The sequence below is a fragment of the Bison bison genome, unplaced genomic scaffold (genome assembly GCF_000754665.1).
Source record: "Bison bison bison isolate TAMUID 2011002044 unplaced genomic scaffold, Bison_UMD1.0 scf7180017864213, whole genome shotgun sequence".
Lineage (NCBI taxonomy): Eukaryota > Metazoa > Chordata > Mammalia > Artiodactyla > Bovidae > Bison > Bison bison.
In genome coordinates, this window is record NW_011494785.1 from 8,401,173 (window position 1) to 8,418,007 (window position 16,835).

Sequence of the window (16,835 nt, forward strand, 5' to 3'; positions counted from 1 at the left end):
TGAGGAAATATCAATTTTTGATTCCACGACTAAAGATTTTTGAAAAATGTCTTTAGAAGAATCATTTAGTTTGTAGTAATCAGGAATTGCTTATAATTACCTGCCTAGAATGAGTTACATAAGAATAAAAATTTAGCCTTATAGGCAAAAAGTATCCAAGAGAACAAGGTTTCTATTAACATATTGAGCTTTCTCTCAAAACCAGTGAATGAAATTGATCTAGAGATCTCATTGTAATTTCAAGTTAAATGTGTAAAAATTCAGTTTTACCCCCAACCTAAGAGTGTGCATACCTAAATGCTGTTTTCAATTTATTAATAGGTCTGTGTATATGCTGCCTTCTCTTTCTGATATCTAGTAGAGAGTTTCAAATTATCAAGGGTCAGCATTGGGAAATGCATTTGCATTAGTTTTTTGACAAATATGATCTTTATGAGGCACAGTGGTTAATCTACTCAAATGCTTGCTTTTGGTTTTTTGTTTTGTTGTTTTCTATTAGTTGTCTGGTTGTCTAGCAACACATGTCATTCTTAAAAGCAAAATTAACACTATAAGTCCAAATAATTTAATAGATTTTCTACAAGGCGCTTAACACTATATCATTAACATACAAGACATTTTATGAACTGTAAATATTAGAATGTTAATAACACACCATCAGCACCTTTAGATATTCCAGAAAGAAGAGTCTTTTTAATCCTGTATTCACAAGAGACTTGGGCTTACTAAGCCATAATCTAATATATTTAGCAGTTTTATCAATGAAAGTCACAAATCCTGTTTCTTTTGCTTTTTCTTTCCTATTTTACAGCGCAGCAGCAGTTTTGGGAACTTTGATCGTTTTTGGAATAATTCCACAGCAAAACCAGATGATTCGACTGGGGTTAGTATTCCATTCCATTTTTATGAGTGTTATACAAAGCATTATGAAAAATTATGAAGCCAATATAACTTTTGCAAATTACAGTAAGCAAAAGATATATATTTAAAATCCATAGCCTTGCATACATTTTTGTGACAAATGAACAATTATTTAGTACCTAGCACCATGCTGGGCATTAAGAGTAAAAAGCTATCTAAGAAACATTAGAGATGTTTGGGAAGGCAGAACATCAATTTAAGAAGAGAATTATAATTTAAAGTAACACATATGAAATGACATACATGTTAAATTTTAAGTAAGTTATAATTGTTTAAATTTAGGAAGTGATTAAATGGCTTCATTGGAAATTAGTTAAGGAGAGCATAGGCTGCTCTGCTCATTTACACTTTCACACCTTTGTACACATTGAAATGGTGGTGACCATTTAACCATGAAATCAGCAGTGACCATTCCATGAGTGTGTTCGTGCTAAGTCCCTTCTTCAGTCGTGTCTGACTCTTTGCAACCCTATGGACTGTAGCCCACCAGGCTCCTCTGTCCATAACATTCTCCAGGCAAGAATATTGGAGTGGGTTGTCATTTCCTCTTCCAGCGGATCTTCCTGACCCAGGGATCTAACCCATGTCTCTTACGTCTCCTGCATTGAGGTAGATTCTTTACCACTAGTGCCACTCGGGAAGCTCCATATACATTTACAAACCATGAACACCTTAAAGTGTAGCTTAAGAAAACCTTCCTATAAGCTTATTGACATCATCATCATCACTACATTTAACTGAGCACTTACCAGGAAGTAAGCACAACATTAAGCACTTTACCTAACTGTAAGTAGGAAATATTATTATTTTTATTTTATCATTGAAGAAATATGTTTGAACAAAATTACTTCTAAATCATACATGTCATAAATGACAAAGGCAGAAAGCGAGATCTTGTCCAAAGTTTGCTATTCTGTTATACTATCTCATAAGTCATGAGCCAACTGTAAAACCTGATTAAAGAAGGAATAACAACTAATAAAATAGTAGAGAGGAGGGATATATACTGAGAAAAGTGAAAGTATATATTTATCATTGAACCTGATTTATGTATTCATGTGGTAGATTTGTTTTAGATCAATAGGCTTTAGATATTATTCACATCTTATTCATTCTAGATATTGCATTATTATTTTTTACAAAGAATTTTCTTTATCATGTCTAATTTCTCAGAATATCTTTCAGATTCCTATATTGTATCTATCTATATTATCTTTAAATATGTTTATTTCAGCAACGGATATTCTAGACAAAAGTAGAAAGAAAATGACATCTATTACTTCTTTATAAATACCTCTGTTAACACATATATATGTACATGTGTGCATACTATATCCCTTTATATGTATATATACATTACATATATCTTATTTTATTCACCTATACATTTATACATATAAACTTATGAATAAACCTTTATAGCTACATGGATATAAATATATAAAATTGTATGTAACTTTATGGTCTATCAACACTTACATAATTGTAAATAATACAATGCAAATAATGAGAAACCCTATACAATTTTTACAAATAGTGAGAAGCCTTATACAACACAAATAGTGAGAACCCACATGTATTTCTTTTACAAATGGTATACAGTGAGAAGACCGATATAATTTTTTTAGCATGAGGGATTTCCTGTTGATCTTTTTTTAAATCTTTATTTTAAATTGAAGTGTAGTTGATTAACACTGTTGTGTCAGTTTCAGATGCAGGGCAAAGTGACTCAGTTATACATATATTAGTATCTTTTTTTTTCAAATTATTTTCCTATTTAGATTGTTATAGAGGAGAATTCCCTGTGCTATACGGTAGGTCCTTGTTGGTTACCTATTTTAAATAACAGTGTGTACATGTCAGCCCCAAACTCCCATATTGTATAATCCTATACTTTCTATAATCCTATGTAGGTATATTTACTGTTATTAAGTTTTTATTCTAGGGTTGACCTATAAAAGTTGCTCAGGCTCATTCAAACTTATTGATTAGTAATGGTGGCCTAGCAATTTGTGAGAGAATTTAATGAACTTGATAAAGCAGTTTGTACATTTTTTAGCAAACCGTCATTCACTCATTCAATAAATGTGTATTGAGCATCTACTTGAGTATCTCCCTTGGGCGCTCAGAAAGTACTGTTACAATACAGGTGAAAATCCTTACTTCATGAAGCCTAGAGTCTAGGGGGAGACAGACTTTAAAACAACAACAACAAAAAAAACCCATAAGTAAGTATATAAATAAACTGAGATTCAGGCTATGAAAGAGAAAAGCACAGAAAAATATTGAAATTAAATATATGTCAACAGAGTCTCCTCAAAGCTTCTGTAAATAATTATGGAAAAGCCTGAAATTAAAAATATTTATGGCCCTTTTTTGAAATTTAGGCAATGGTAAGTTAACACAGATAGTAATAAACTAATATATTTTCTTATTTTAGTTTATAGCTTTACGATGAAGATAGAAAAAGTTTAAGTAAAGAGAAAATAAAAGGCCTAACACTAAAATTTTTAAGTAGTTCCAAGTTGTATTTTATTCAGTGCTTCAGTTGTATTTTATTCAGGCAAAGATTCAGGCAAAGAATCTTTGCCTTTATAACCCTGAATGTAGACATTAATAAAGTGCAATGAGGACTTAAATTGGCTGTCCATTCATATTTATCATAGGCAATTCGGGGTAAGATGTGAAGTAAAACATAATATTTATTAACAATGATGTTAACTATGTGGTTACACCTTCATATTAAAATATTCAAGTTCACTAAACAGACGTTTCCCATGATTTTTTATATTCAGGGAATGACTGGCCACCCACCTATTGGAGATGGTGGACAGTACTAGACTAGATGACCTTCAAGGGTCCTTTCTTGCAAATCTGGGATATTATGTATATGTCACCCAAAAATGTCCTCCAAGGGGAAAAAAATGCCAAAGTTCTACGTAAGAAGTTCTATTTATTAAAAACTATTGAGGGTCAATTATGTTCTTGGAAATATTTAGATGCTCAGGATGAATAAAGCAGATAAAGTCTCAAGTCTCATGGAGCATATATCATAGTGGGAGACGCAGGCAGTAAAATATAAAGAACAAACAAATATATTATTGGATACTGTTAAGTGCTTAGAAGAAGAATAAATCATAGTAAACATAAAGGGAGTGTGGACATGTGTGGGCTATTGCAAATGGGGTGATCAGTCAGAAAATTTCTCTTCCATTACTTGGCATTTGGGTGGAAACCTGGATGAATGAAGGAAGACATTTGTAGATATCTGGTGGAAGCCAATGGCTGAAACCAGTACAAACATTGGTGGGAATATGAAAGAGAAACGGCAGAGGGACTAGTGTGGCAGTACTCAGTTACAGTTGTTTCAAATGTTAGCATGTATCAAAGTCACTTGTAGAGTTTGTTAAAACACAAATTGGCCCCAAGTGATTCTGTTGCTACTGGTCTTAGAACCACATTTTGAGAATCATTCCTATAGTGAACAAGAAAAATTTGAGAAGTAGCAAGGGGTGAGATGGTTTGAATTCTTTATCTCATATACACTCTATATAATGTAATATATATATTATATTATGGGCTTCCTTGGTGGCTCAATGGCAAAGTATCTGCCCACCAATACAGAAGATATGGATTCAATCCCTGGGTAGGAAGATCCCCTGGAGAAGGAAATGGCAAACCACTTCAGTATTCTTGCCTGGGAAATCCCAGGCACAGAGGAGACTGGGGGACCACAGTCTATGGAGTACAAAAGAATCAGACACAATCTAGTGACTAAATAACAACAATATTATATTGCAATATGTATTATAATAATTGCATTATATCACATTATATTATGTTGTTATAGAGCCTTGTGAGCTGTAAACATTGTTTTATTCTGAGTTAGATGAGAAATCACTGGTTTAACAAAATTCTTAATAGGCAAAAATCAGAAGCAGTCTAAATAGAGATTTGATTAGTATGTGGAATACATAAAGATCTCTGTTCTAATGGCGGGAACAAGTTCATAATTAATGTTACTTGAGAATGTTGGAAATGTGCACGTATTCATAACCTGTAAGATGGAAAAAGTGCAGTTTCTCTGTGGATTTAATTAACTCCAAAATTTAAAAAATAACCATTACCATTTCAATTTATAAGAAGCAAGAAGGTATGTTAGTACCTGTTCAGCATGGATAGATGCTGCAGCCTTTCTAAGGCCTCCAAAAAATATCTCTCATCTAAGTAGATATTCACTCATCATGCTTGGCATTTTTTTTCTATTTTGTCCATCTCATAAACAGGAAGGACTAAAGTAATTCTACTATACATCTATTAAAATGTAGCTAAAATTATCTTTAATAATATCAGATGTGAAGCTCATGTCTTTCGATAACAAGTTTTACTTTCTGAGTCTGTAATACAGGTAACCAGAGCTAGACAATTTTAAAAATATGCATTATTTTCATTTTGTTTGAAATTTTGAACACTGCTACACAGAATGTACAGGAAGCCCACAAATTTGGAATCTTCTAATGATGTTTTCAGATCAATGCTTTTCATTGCTTCATTATTTTGTCTTTTGTAAACAATTATAACTAGGTATGCGAAGGGGAACCCATAAATGAAAGTGGAGAACAAAACAAAACTTCACATAATGGAGCAAGTTTAGGTAAAAAAATGAGAGCTATTTCCTGGACAATGAAGAAAAAAGTGGGCAAAAAGTACATCAAAGCCCTTTCTGAAGAAAAGGTAAGCGTCCTCTGTTAATCATTTGTATTTTTCTATTAATGTATTTCTTAAAATACGGAACAGGTTCTTCTAGATATAGAAGTACTTGGTAGCTTATGAAGGACTTCAATATACTTTTTTCCTTGATAATTTTGCCTAGCAGTTGGGTGGAAGACAGTATTATTGTTCACATATGATATACTTTCTCCCATTTGTGGATCGTATTTTCACTTTCCTGATGGTATCGTTTACAGCACATATGATTATAATTTTGAGTAGCCCGATTTATTTTTTCTATCATCAGTTGTGCTTTTAGTGTTATATCTAAGAAACCATTGCTTGATCTAAGGTTACAAAGATTTACTCCTGTGTTTTCCTCTAAGAGTTTTATACTTGTAGGTATTAAAATTTGGTGTATCGCCCATTAATTTTTCTACATGGTGTGTGGTAGGAGTCCAACTTCATTCATTTGAATGTGGATATTCAGTTATCCCAATGCTTCTTAATGAAAAGGCAATTATTTCCCCACTGTATTGCCTTGGCATCTTTGTTGAAAAATGAACTGATCATAAATATATGGATTTATTTATGGGCTCAGTTCTATTCTGTTGATCTATATGTCTTAGAGCTAGTCTGTTTTTAACCCACTTCAACAGGATTTCTCTCCCCAGTACTCCATTCAAACAATAGAATACTCACAGTCAGTATTAACCTCTGTGTTGCCAAATCAAATGGTCACCTTTCTTTCTTCTTACATACTTCTCAGCTGTGTCTGATGCAAGTGATGACTTCATTACATATGAAACATTCTCTTTTATGATTTCTTTGGGCATTCTTGTTTTCCTTCTTTCTCGTAGTTTCCTGTCTTGGCTATGCTTTCTTTCCTGTCCTTCTAAATATTGAGTCTTCCTGAGGCTTGTTCCCAGATGCTTTACTCAGTTTAGTCTTTCTAAGTGATCTCATTTTGTCTCATGACTTTGTTTTTCACAATTACATCTCTAGCTATGATCTCTTTGCTTATCTGTTATACAACCAGTTGCTTATTTGATATTATCACTTAGATGCATAATAGATATCTAGAACTTGATATCCCTAAAATGGAATTACTGACTCTCTATGCTGTACAAAGAGTTTGTTTCTTGTCCAGTCTTCCAAGTAAAAGCAAAACTGTACTAATGGTAGATGTTGGAAAGAAAGGAAGGGGAAGAGAGAGAAAGAAGGAGAAGGAAAGGAAAAAAAGAAGAAAGCCTATCAGTTCAGTTCAGTTCAGTTCAGCCGCTCAGTCGGGTCCGACTCTTTGCGACCCCATGAATCGCAGCACGCCAGGCCTCCCTATCCATCACCAACTCCCGGAGATCACCCAAAATTCATTCTTTCTCCCACTCTTCATAGCAATTAATCAGCATATCCTTCTAGTTTTAACCCCAAAGCATATCTAAAAACTCTTAACATCTCCATGTAAGTTATTTCTGCTTTAGATTAAGTAAACGACCTCTCTTGCCTAGATTACCTAATTGGTTTCCTTTCTTTCACTCTTTCCTCCATAAAAGCCACTCTCCACATGAAAGCCAGAAAGATATTTGAAAAGTCAAGTTCTGAAATTAAAATTTTACAGTACCAGTTAAAATTTTACAGTACCAGTTAAAATTTTACAGTACCAAAATGCATTCCCTTACTATGATGTGTTCATTACAGTCCTCTGAGAAGTAGACCCCAAGAAAGGAATAGACACACCAAAGACTTACTGGAGAAAATGCCTGTGAAGGATAAAGAAGAGAAAGAAAAAATGAGCTAGAAAATCCTTTAGAATAAAATGCAAGTCTGATAACTATAAAAGGAGACAAAGAAAGAAGAAGGATCATTCAAATCTCACACTTCAGCACTGTTTTAAGAAAGATTTGGCCAGATTGATAGGAAGTCCTCGAACCCAAGGTTTTCATTAAAGAAGCCCCACATCCCACCAGCATGGACTCAAATGGTAGCCCCACTATTTAAGTCATTGGTACATGGCTTCCTTGCGAACACAGTGGTGAATACAGAGGGCCAGTAGTTAGGGATGTCAGTAAAGAAGGGTCCCACAGCAAGAGATCTGAGTATCTGAAGGGTCCAACAGCAAGAGATTTGCATGGTCACTTCAAGTGGCTTCAGAAGTTCCTTCTGATCTGGCTCCAGTCTACTTCTCTGAGCTCATACCCTAATACTCTCCTTGCTCTCACTCAGCTCCAGCTATACTGGCCTTGTTGTTTTCCTCTGCATGTGTGCATGTGCAGTTGCTTCAGTCATGTCTGACTCCGCAACCCCGTGGACTGTAGCCTACCTGGCTCCATTGTCCATGGGATTTTCCAGGCAAGAATACTGGAATGGGTTGCCATTTCCTCCTCCAGCGGATCTTCCTGACCAGGAGATGAAACTGTCTGCCTGCACCTCCTGCTTTGCATGTGGATTCTTTACCTGCTAGCCCCCTGGAAAACCCTTTCCTCTGCATAACTCAAGTTAATTCTTTGTTTAGCTATTTTGTTCCTGCTATTTCTTTTGAGTGGGATACTATCTCCAAATCTTCATATAAGTCACATCGTCTTATCATTCAGATCAATAATGCTGACTCTGTTACCATTTGGAGGAGGTCTTTGGTGGTCCCTCTAAATCAGTCAACCTTCCTCCAAACCTAATCTGAATAGTTAAACCTTTCACTTCATCCCGTTTTATTTCCTTCATAGCACTTATTCTCTGAAATTGTCTTGTTCATTTTGTTTACACAAACCTCCCCAAAGAGTACACATGCACACACATGCATGCACACACACGCACACAGCCTAAGAATGTACCTAAAATGTACCTTATTAAAGGTAGGACCCTGAATCTTGTTTACCATGGTATCCTCAGTTCCCCCAAACAATGCCAGTTGCTTAGAAGATGTTCTACAGGCTTGTACTGAATGATTGAACAAATGAATAAAGGAATGGATAAAAGCAGAGAATCAAACTAAGCATATATCATATGTTTATTCTGAAGTTTTATCAATGTTTAGAAATGCTAAAAAATGAGGAATATTGAATTATATTTTAATGAGTATTAAGAAATTCATAGGTTTTGTTGAAACTATCTAAATATGGAAAACATTTGAGGTGTTTTCAAGCAGATGTAATTTCTTTTGAGATTGTCTGTCTTTCCTAATTTTATGCAAGATTTGCTTTTCACTTGACTAGGTGGCAAGCACCGTATGAGATTTGTAAAGCTTCTTAGATAAGCTTTGCTTTAGAATTGCAAAGTGTGCATGTTTTATTCATATCTAGTGATCTGGTAGGCTGCAAATAAGTGACATGAAGCAACTATGCAGAGTTTAAACTTGTAATATCAGATCTCAAAGGATTAGTAATGGTGGTAAACAGATGATAAGAAGAACAGGAAGAAACAAAAGCACTTTAACAGATAAAGCATAAATGTTAATAAACCTAACATTTCTGATTAAATAGTCTTGGTATGATATTCATTCTAATTACAAAAATAAACTGGATAATTTCAGTTAAATTCCAAAATGTGGACTGTTTCAGCTAAAGAATTTTTCCAAGAATACCAAAAAACGTTTTGCTAGAAATTGAGCTAAGGATTAATGACACTCATATTTGATGCTGATGTATTCCTAAGTATTTTGTTGCTAAAGTATTGTCTTGTTTGCTAAATCAATGCACACAGTGAAAGTCTCCAAGGAAATCAGTTCTTTGCACTTAACTTCTGATATGATTTTCTGAAGGATGAGGAAGATGGAGAGGATACCCTCCCATACCGGAACAGTGACCCCACGCTTGGAACCCACATTGAGAAGATCTCCCTCAAAACCAGTGACTCCTTGGACAGTCTCTACAGTGGGCAGAGCTCATCAAGTAAGGCTATAGAAAAGTGACAAGATGGGAGATCTGGGTTGAGTAACTAAAAACAACGAATTGATTTCTCTCAGGCTTGTGAAAATAGCAACAAGCTTCCAGCTATTTGATTAGCATGTTGAATCTATGGAATTGCTATTATTTAAAATAATACATAGTATATTAGGATTATGGAATACTTTGAAAATTTTAGCACTGTGGTCAGCAGGGCTCTTGGGATAGGCCTTAAAAAGATCACATTGGGTGATTAAATCTGAATCCTACAATATAGTATGCTGGAGAGAACTAGCATTATTTTGAATCCAGATTTTTTAAAGTAATTGAAATATTCAGAAAACTAAAATCCTGTTCTCTGCCTTTTTTCCTTCCCTTTCTCCATACCCCACTTACTCCTTCCTTTCCTCTTCTCTTCCTTTCTTTCTCCCTTCTATCTTACTACCTCTCCCTTCTTCCCTGTCTTTCTTTTTCTTTCATTTTTTTCCCATTTTTTATTTCTTCCCTATCCTCCCCCTCTCACTGTTTCCTTCCTTTCCTTTTTTTTTTTTTTTTTGTCTGGAATATTCTGAAAAGAACAGGACATTTGCATCAATTCTAGGTATCCATCCAGCATTAGGGAGTAAAAAGTGAAGTGGTATATAAATACTAAATAGTAGGAATATCACCAATTAGGTAGGGCTTCCCAGGTGGTGCTAGTGGTAAATAACCCACCTGCCAATGCAGGAGACATAAGAGACGCAGGTTTGATCTCTGGTTGGGAAGATCCCCCTGGAGGAGGAAATGGCAACCCATTCCAGTATTCTTGCCTAGAGAATCCCAAGGACAGAGAGCCCTGGGGGGCTATCATTCATAGGGTTCCTAAGAGTCATACACAAACGAGAGACTGAGCACATATCAATTAGGTGACAAAAAAGAATCAGCATGTGTTCAATAAGAATTTTCTAAAAAAATATCATTTTAACAAAGAAGTCACTCAGGCTTCAGTCATATGTCCTGCTACAATATTTTAATGAAACTATTGATACTACAGGATGCCTTGTAAATTTTTTATATGTATACTGTTTTATATCTTTTGAATCTTTTCAGGGCTTTTAAATGGTTTTTTGCAAAGTTTATTTTCCATTCCATTCTAAATCAGCTGCTTCTGTTATTTGAAGATGGATCACAAAGACCAGATGTTGAAAATATCCTGAATTTTATTCCTGCTTGCCTATTGGCTGTAGAATAGCTATTTTGTGAAGTAAAAGCTAATACAGAAACATTTGAAGGGTATATTTTGAATGTGTGAAATTCAGATATCATTAGTATTCATTTCTGCTGGAAGTTTTAAAATTCAAAATTGTGGGTGCCAAATGTGGGTAGAATTTTATTAACTTTAATATACCATGAAAAGCCAGGGACTGAAGTAGTCATGGAAGAGAGAATAAGGGAAATGGGAGTCCACTTAGCCATTATCAAACACAGCTTAATATCTGTGACTAGATGCAACTCACTTTTTTTTTTTTTTTTACACCAGTCCATATGAAAAATGAGGGCTTCCCTGGTGGCTCGGACAGTAAAGAATCTGCCTGCAATGCAGAGACCTGGGTTTGATCCCTGGGTTGGAAAGATCCCCTGGAGGAGGGAATGGCAACCCACTCCAGTATTCTTGCCTGGAGAATTCCATGGGCAGAGGAGCCTGGCAGGCCATAGTCCATGGGGTTGCCAAGAGTCAGACACGACTGAGCGACTTTCATTATATAAAAAATGAAGCATCCCTAGGGATCTTTATCTTATTTCTACACTTATTTGAATGAATGGTAGAGATACTGGGCCTGCTCCCTCATGAAACAGAGCACCAAAGGACCGCACCAAAGGAAAAAGAGAGGTGACGACTGAGAGTGGTAGGAGACTCAGAGTAACCGCCCCTGTGAACCATTCTTGCCCCTAGGCAGCAAATACGAAATCTATTTTTTTTCCCCCCTTGAGGTTCCAGATCAGAAAGGAAGAGGACCAGAGAACAAGGTTTTGGAGCCGTTTTAATAGCCCAGTTTAGAACAGGTTTGAACCATTTAGGAGTATAGATATTATAACAACTTTCTCTTTCCCTGTCATTCACACTACAAGCAAAAACGCTACCTTTTATACATAGAGGTGTTGTCTCAGAATGGCTTTTGGTACACAGGAGGAAGTCTGAAACACCGTTTTTGCTACATCATAGTAAGTTGTAGGAAAATTTGTGGCTTATGCTTTGACCATTCCTGATCAATAGCACACAAAAATCAAACTGTTATTATAGGTTTCTGTCTTTGTTTACATGTACAAAATTCACTATCTGCCTTGTACAGGGCATTAGGGCTATATACTTCCTGCCTCTTTAGCAAGTAGCCAATGCTCAAAGCACTGTGCTACTGGATCGGATCACAGAGGCCGAAGTAAGAGAGTGCTTGAACTGGTGGTTGAGGAAAGAAGGATCAGGTTGACTGAATAAAGATCAGAAATGGCTCAGGACAGAAGTCACTGATGGAGAAGGACTGGGAGCAAAAATAAGCAGTCAGTCACTTAGAACCCCCGCAGGAGGCTGGCATCCAATTGTTCAGCATTGTTTCTGCTTAGTTATGTCCAGGTGACGGTTCAGAATGTTATGAACCTTCAATGAGAACTGTAAATGTCTGCTTTGCTTTCATCAGGTGGAATAACAAGTTGTTCAGATGGTACAAGTAACCGGGACAGCTTTCGACTTGATGATGACAGCCCCTACTCTGGACCATTCTGTGGCCGTGCCCGAGTACACACCGATTTCACACCAAGCCCCTATGACACTGATTCCCTCAAAATCAAGGTGTGTGCATTCTGTATGGTTTGTCTATGGCTGGGTGTATGATCTCTTTCAGGAAGTACAAATATGGGGAACTAGGGATGAGTGTATCTTCCCAACAGGAGAAATGAGGACTGGTTTACTGTGGCAGGAATTCAAACAACACACAAGAGGTAAGGTAGGGCAATCCGTCTTTCGAGGCTATTCACAAAAGTTGTGTTTTGTAGATAATGCAGGATCATAGCCTTTTTTAATTAATTTATTTTTTATTGAAGGATAATTGCTTTATAGGACACTCGATGACATGAATCAAAGCAAGATCCTCTATGACCCACCTCCTAGAATCATAGCCTTTTAAGGGAGAAGGAACTGTCTACATTTTTTCTGACTACCAAAAGCCTCACAAGTTATTAGAAGTGCCTAGTTGTACTTGATACTTGTTGGAGTAAAAATAATGAACCAAAGGAGACAGAAAGAAAATGGAAATATCAGGCAGAGTCGAGGAGAGTAAAGGCCTTAGGAGCCAGAGTTGGTCAGGCAATTTCAATACTTGAGTCAGTACTTGCAAATGCCACAAGTAACTGGACAATTTTCTCTCAATGATATTTCCTTCTGAATTCCCTTTTCTTCACTGTTGCCTTCTCTATTCATTTTCTTTTGCTGTAAGGGCTTCAAACAACACAAATATATTATTATTTCACAGTTCTGTAGGTCTTACATGTGGGCTCAATTGGGTGGTCTTTTTAAGGTCTCACTGGGCTGAAATCAAGGTGTCAGCTGAAGCTGTGATCTTATCTGAGACTCAGGGTCCATTTTCATGCTCACCAGCTGTTGGCATAATTCAGTTCTTATTGCGTATAGCACTGAGTTTTCTGCTTTCCTAAGGTATATTAACTGGGAGCCATTCTCAGTCCCCTGAGGTTGCCAGCCATGATTTTCTTTAACATGGCAGTTCACTCCTTCAATAGCTATAGCAGAAAAGCTCACCCATGCTTCAAATCTGTTTTAAGAGGTCCTACCTGATTAAGTCAGAAGTACCCAGATAACTTCTTTTTAATTCCCAAATTAATAAATTTTGGGTATTAATTATGTATGCATAGCCCCTCCTGTCATATAACATAATCACAGGTTTGAAATTCATCATGTTCATACTTTTGTTTGTACTCAAGAGGAGGAGGTGTTACAATAGTACAAACAGAGGAAGATTTAGTGGTAAAATACTTTATAGATGTTAGATTATTCATTTTAGTGACACAAAGTCGCTATAGCTAAAGAGTAGAAATTATTAATTTTCTATACTGTCAGTACTGTCAAATAGCTGTGAAAAGAAGGGAAGCGAAAGCAAAGGAGAAAAGGACAGACATACCCATTTGAATGCAGAGTTTTAAAGAATAGCAACGAGAGATAAGAAAGCCTTCCTAAGCGATCAATGCAAAGAAATAGAGGAAAACAATAGAATGGGAAAGACTAGAGATCTCTTCAAGAAAATTAGAGATACCAAGGGAACATTTCATGAGAAGATGGGCTCAATAAAGGACAGAAATGGTATGGACCTAACAGAAGCAGAGGCTATTAAGAAGAGGTGGCAAGAATACACAGAAGAACTATACAAAAAAGATCCTCATAACCCAGATAACCAAGATGGTGGGATCACTCACCTAGAGCCAGACATCCTGGAACACGAAGTCAAGTGGGCCTTAAGAATCATCACTGTGAACAAAGCTAGTGGAGGTGATGGAATTCCAGTTGAGCTATTTCAAATCCTGAAAGATGATGCTGTGAAAGTGCTGCACTCAATATGCCAGCAAATTTGGAAAACTCAGCAGTGGCCACAGGACTGGAAAAGGTCAGTTTTCATTCCAATCCCAAAGAAAGGCAATGCCAAAGAATGCTCAAACTACCACACAGTTGCACTCATCTCACACGCTAGTAAAGTAATGCTCAAAATTCTCCAAGCCAGGCTTCAGTAATACGTGAACCGTGAACTTCCAGATGTTCAAGCTGGTTTTAGAAAAGGCAGAGGAACCAATTGCCAACATCTGCTGGATCATCGAAAAAGCAAGAGAGTTCCAGAAAAATATCCATTTCTGCTTTATTGACTATGCCAAAGCCTTTGACTGTGTGGATCACAATAAACTATGGAAAATTCTGAAAGAGATGGGAATACCAGACCACCTAACCTGCCTCCTGAGAAATTTGTATGCAGGTCAGGAAGCAACAGTTAGAACTGGACATGGAACAACAGACTGGTTCCAAGTACGAAAAGGAGTACCTCAAAGCTGTATGTCACCCTACATATTTAACTTATATGCAGAGTACAACATGACAAACGCTGGGCTGGAGGAAGCACAAGCTGGAATCAAGATTGCTGGGAGAGATATCAATAACCTCAGATATGCAGATGACACCACCTTTATGGCAGAAAGTGAAAAAGAACTAAAGAGCCTCTTGATGAAAGGGAAAGAGGAGAGTGAAAAAGTTGGCTTAAAGCTCAACATTCAGAAAACGCAGATCATGGCATCTGGTCCCATCACTTCATGGGAAATAGATGGGGAAAAAGTGAAAACAGTGTCAGACTTAATTTTGGGGGGCTCCAAAATCATTGCAGATGGTGATTGCAGCCATGAAATTAAAAGACGCTTACTCCTTGGAAGAAAAGTTATGACCAACCTAGACAGCATATTAAAAAAGCAGACTTTTCCAACAAAGGTCCATCTAGTCAAGGCTATGATTTTTCCAGTGGTCATGTATGGATGTAAGAGTTGGTTTATAAAGAAAGCTGAGCGCAGAAGAATTGATGCTTTTGAACTGTGGTGTTGGAGAAGGCCTTGAGAGTCCCTTGGACTACAAGAAGATCCAACCAGTCCATCCTAAATGAATTCAGTCCTGAGTGTTCATTGGAAGGACTGATGTTGAAGCTGAAACTCCCATATTTTGGCCACCTGGTGCAAAGAGCTGACTCATTTAAAAAGACCCTGATGCTGGGAAAGATTGAGGGCAGGAGGAGAAGGGGATGACAGAGGATGAGATGGTTGGATAGCATCACTGACTCAATGGACATGGGTTTGGGTAGACTCCAGGAGTTGGTGATGGACAGGAAGGCCTGGTGTGTTGTGGTTCATATCGCAAAGATTCGGAAACAAGTGAGCGACTGAACTGAACTGATACTGTCAATACCAAACCAATGTTAACCATAAATATTATAAACTATGAAGTGTTAATATTATTATTGCACATTCAAGGCACTCAGCTCTTCTCTTTATCCCTTTTAAGATATCAAATCAGAATAACCTCAGCTGGAGAATGAGGAAAACATTTCTTTCCACAGTTAGCTCCTTACTTGTTTCTATGAAATGATTTGAAGTCCAAGTCTTGGGGAAAGGAGGATTATAGCAAAGTAACCATTGTGGAGGGAGGGCAGTAGAAGGGAATACATTGAAAACATTTTGATTCAGGATAGATTTCATATTTCCCTATAATGCCATGCAGCGTACTACCCCTAGCGCTGCTTAAGGGGACGTTTGTGGAGCTCTTGCAGGACACAATAAAAATCCCACAGACACCACAGGGTAATGGATACTATTGTCCCCAGCCAGGATCTTATCCGAAATGAAGTTGGATTTTTGCCTGTAGCCTGTGGGCTTACCTGTAATGTATTTTTACAAGTTTAAAGGATAATAAGAAGGGTGCAGCATAAGACTATAATATTTTGAGATAACCCCCTAGAGCTTCTGGGGATTTTCTAGGTCTGCTTACCTGATGTCTAGCCTAGGATTTGATTCCCTATAGTTAATGGCAGGAAAAACTAGATGAGCAACTCATAGGATCAGAATGTCAAATTGTCAATAAATTGGAAAGACCTGATCTTTTAATCACATTGGTTTCTACTTTTACAAATACAATTTGTGTATTAAATGGAAGAATGCACACTCAAGAGCAGCAGAAAAAAATATTTTTAGTAGCAGATTTAATGCTTTGTTTGATGGTAGACCTCTAAAATGGCAAAAATGTCAGAATCTATAATGTAATCTCTAAGGTAGACAGCTAACAGTCTTAAAGGAGTAATTATGACTCTTAAATGTAGACACTGTATTTACATAGAAATCAACTTTCCTTACCAAAAAAAAAATACCCCTGTGAAGTTTTTTGTGCTTAACAATTACTCCTGCAGTCCTAGTCTTAGAGGTGAATAAAGAGACAGACCAATTATTCTATCAGTCCCAGTGCATTCCATTCATATTTTAAACTATTGCTGTGAAACTCAATCTAAGTATTAATTAAATAACTACTAGTTGATTAAGTATTAATTAATCTAGAATAAATAGCATAATTTATCCTTAGTACATATATAATTTTGTTACACATTTTATATGTACAAAGTTCTGAACATTTTCATTATTTTAGATGGATGCAATACTTTAGATAGATTCATTTCACAAAGTATATGAATTTTTCTGATGAATTAGAAGCATAGACAGAGCCATAGACTTCTCTCTCTTCCCCTTCCCAACTTGGGAGCCCCGCCA

The 16,835-nt window shown here is 36.5% G+C and overlaps 1 protein-coding gene across 1 annotated transcript in view; it reads left to right on the plus strand.

Annotated features, from left to right (window-relative positions):
- The window catches only part of SAMSN1 (SAM domain, SH3 domain and nuclear localization signals 1), a 57,702-nt gene that overhangs the window by 25,027 nt on the left and 15,840 nt on the right, over positions 1-16,835 (plus strand). Inside the window, exons 2-5 of the mRNA XM_010845140.1 lie at positions 812-883; positions 5,506-5,655; positions 9,386-9,515; positions 12,182-12,333. Of these exons, the coding sequence (XP_010843442.1) occupies positions 812-883; positions 5,506-5,655; positions 9,386-9,515; positions 12,182-12,333 (504 nt within the window). The remainder of the gene's footprint in view (positions 1-811; positions 884-5,505; positions 5,656-9,385; positions 9,516-12,181; positions 12,334-16,835) is intronic.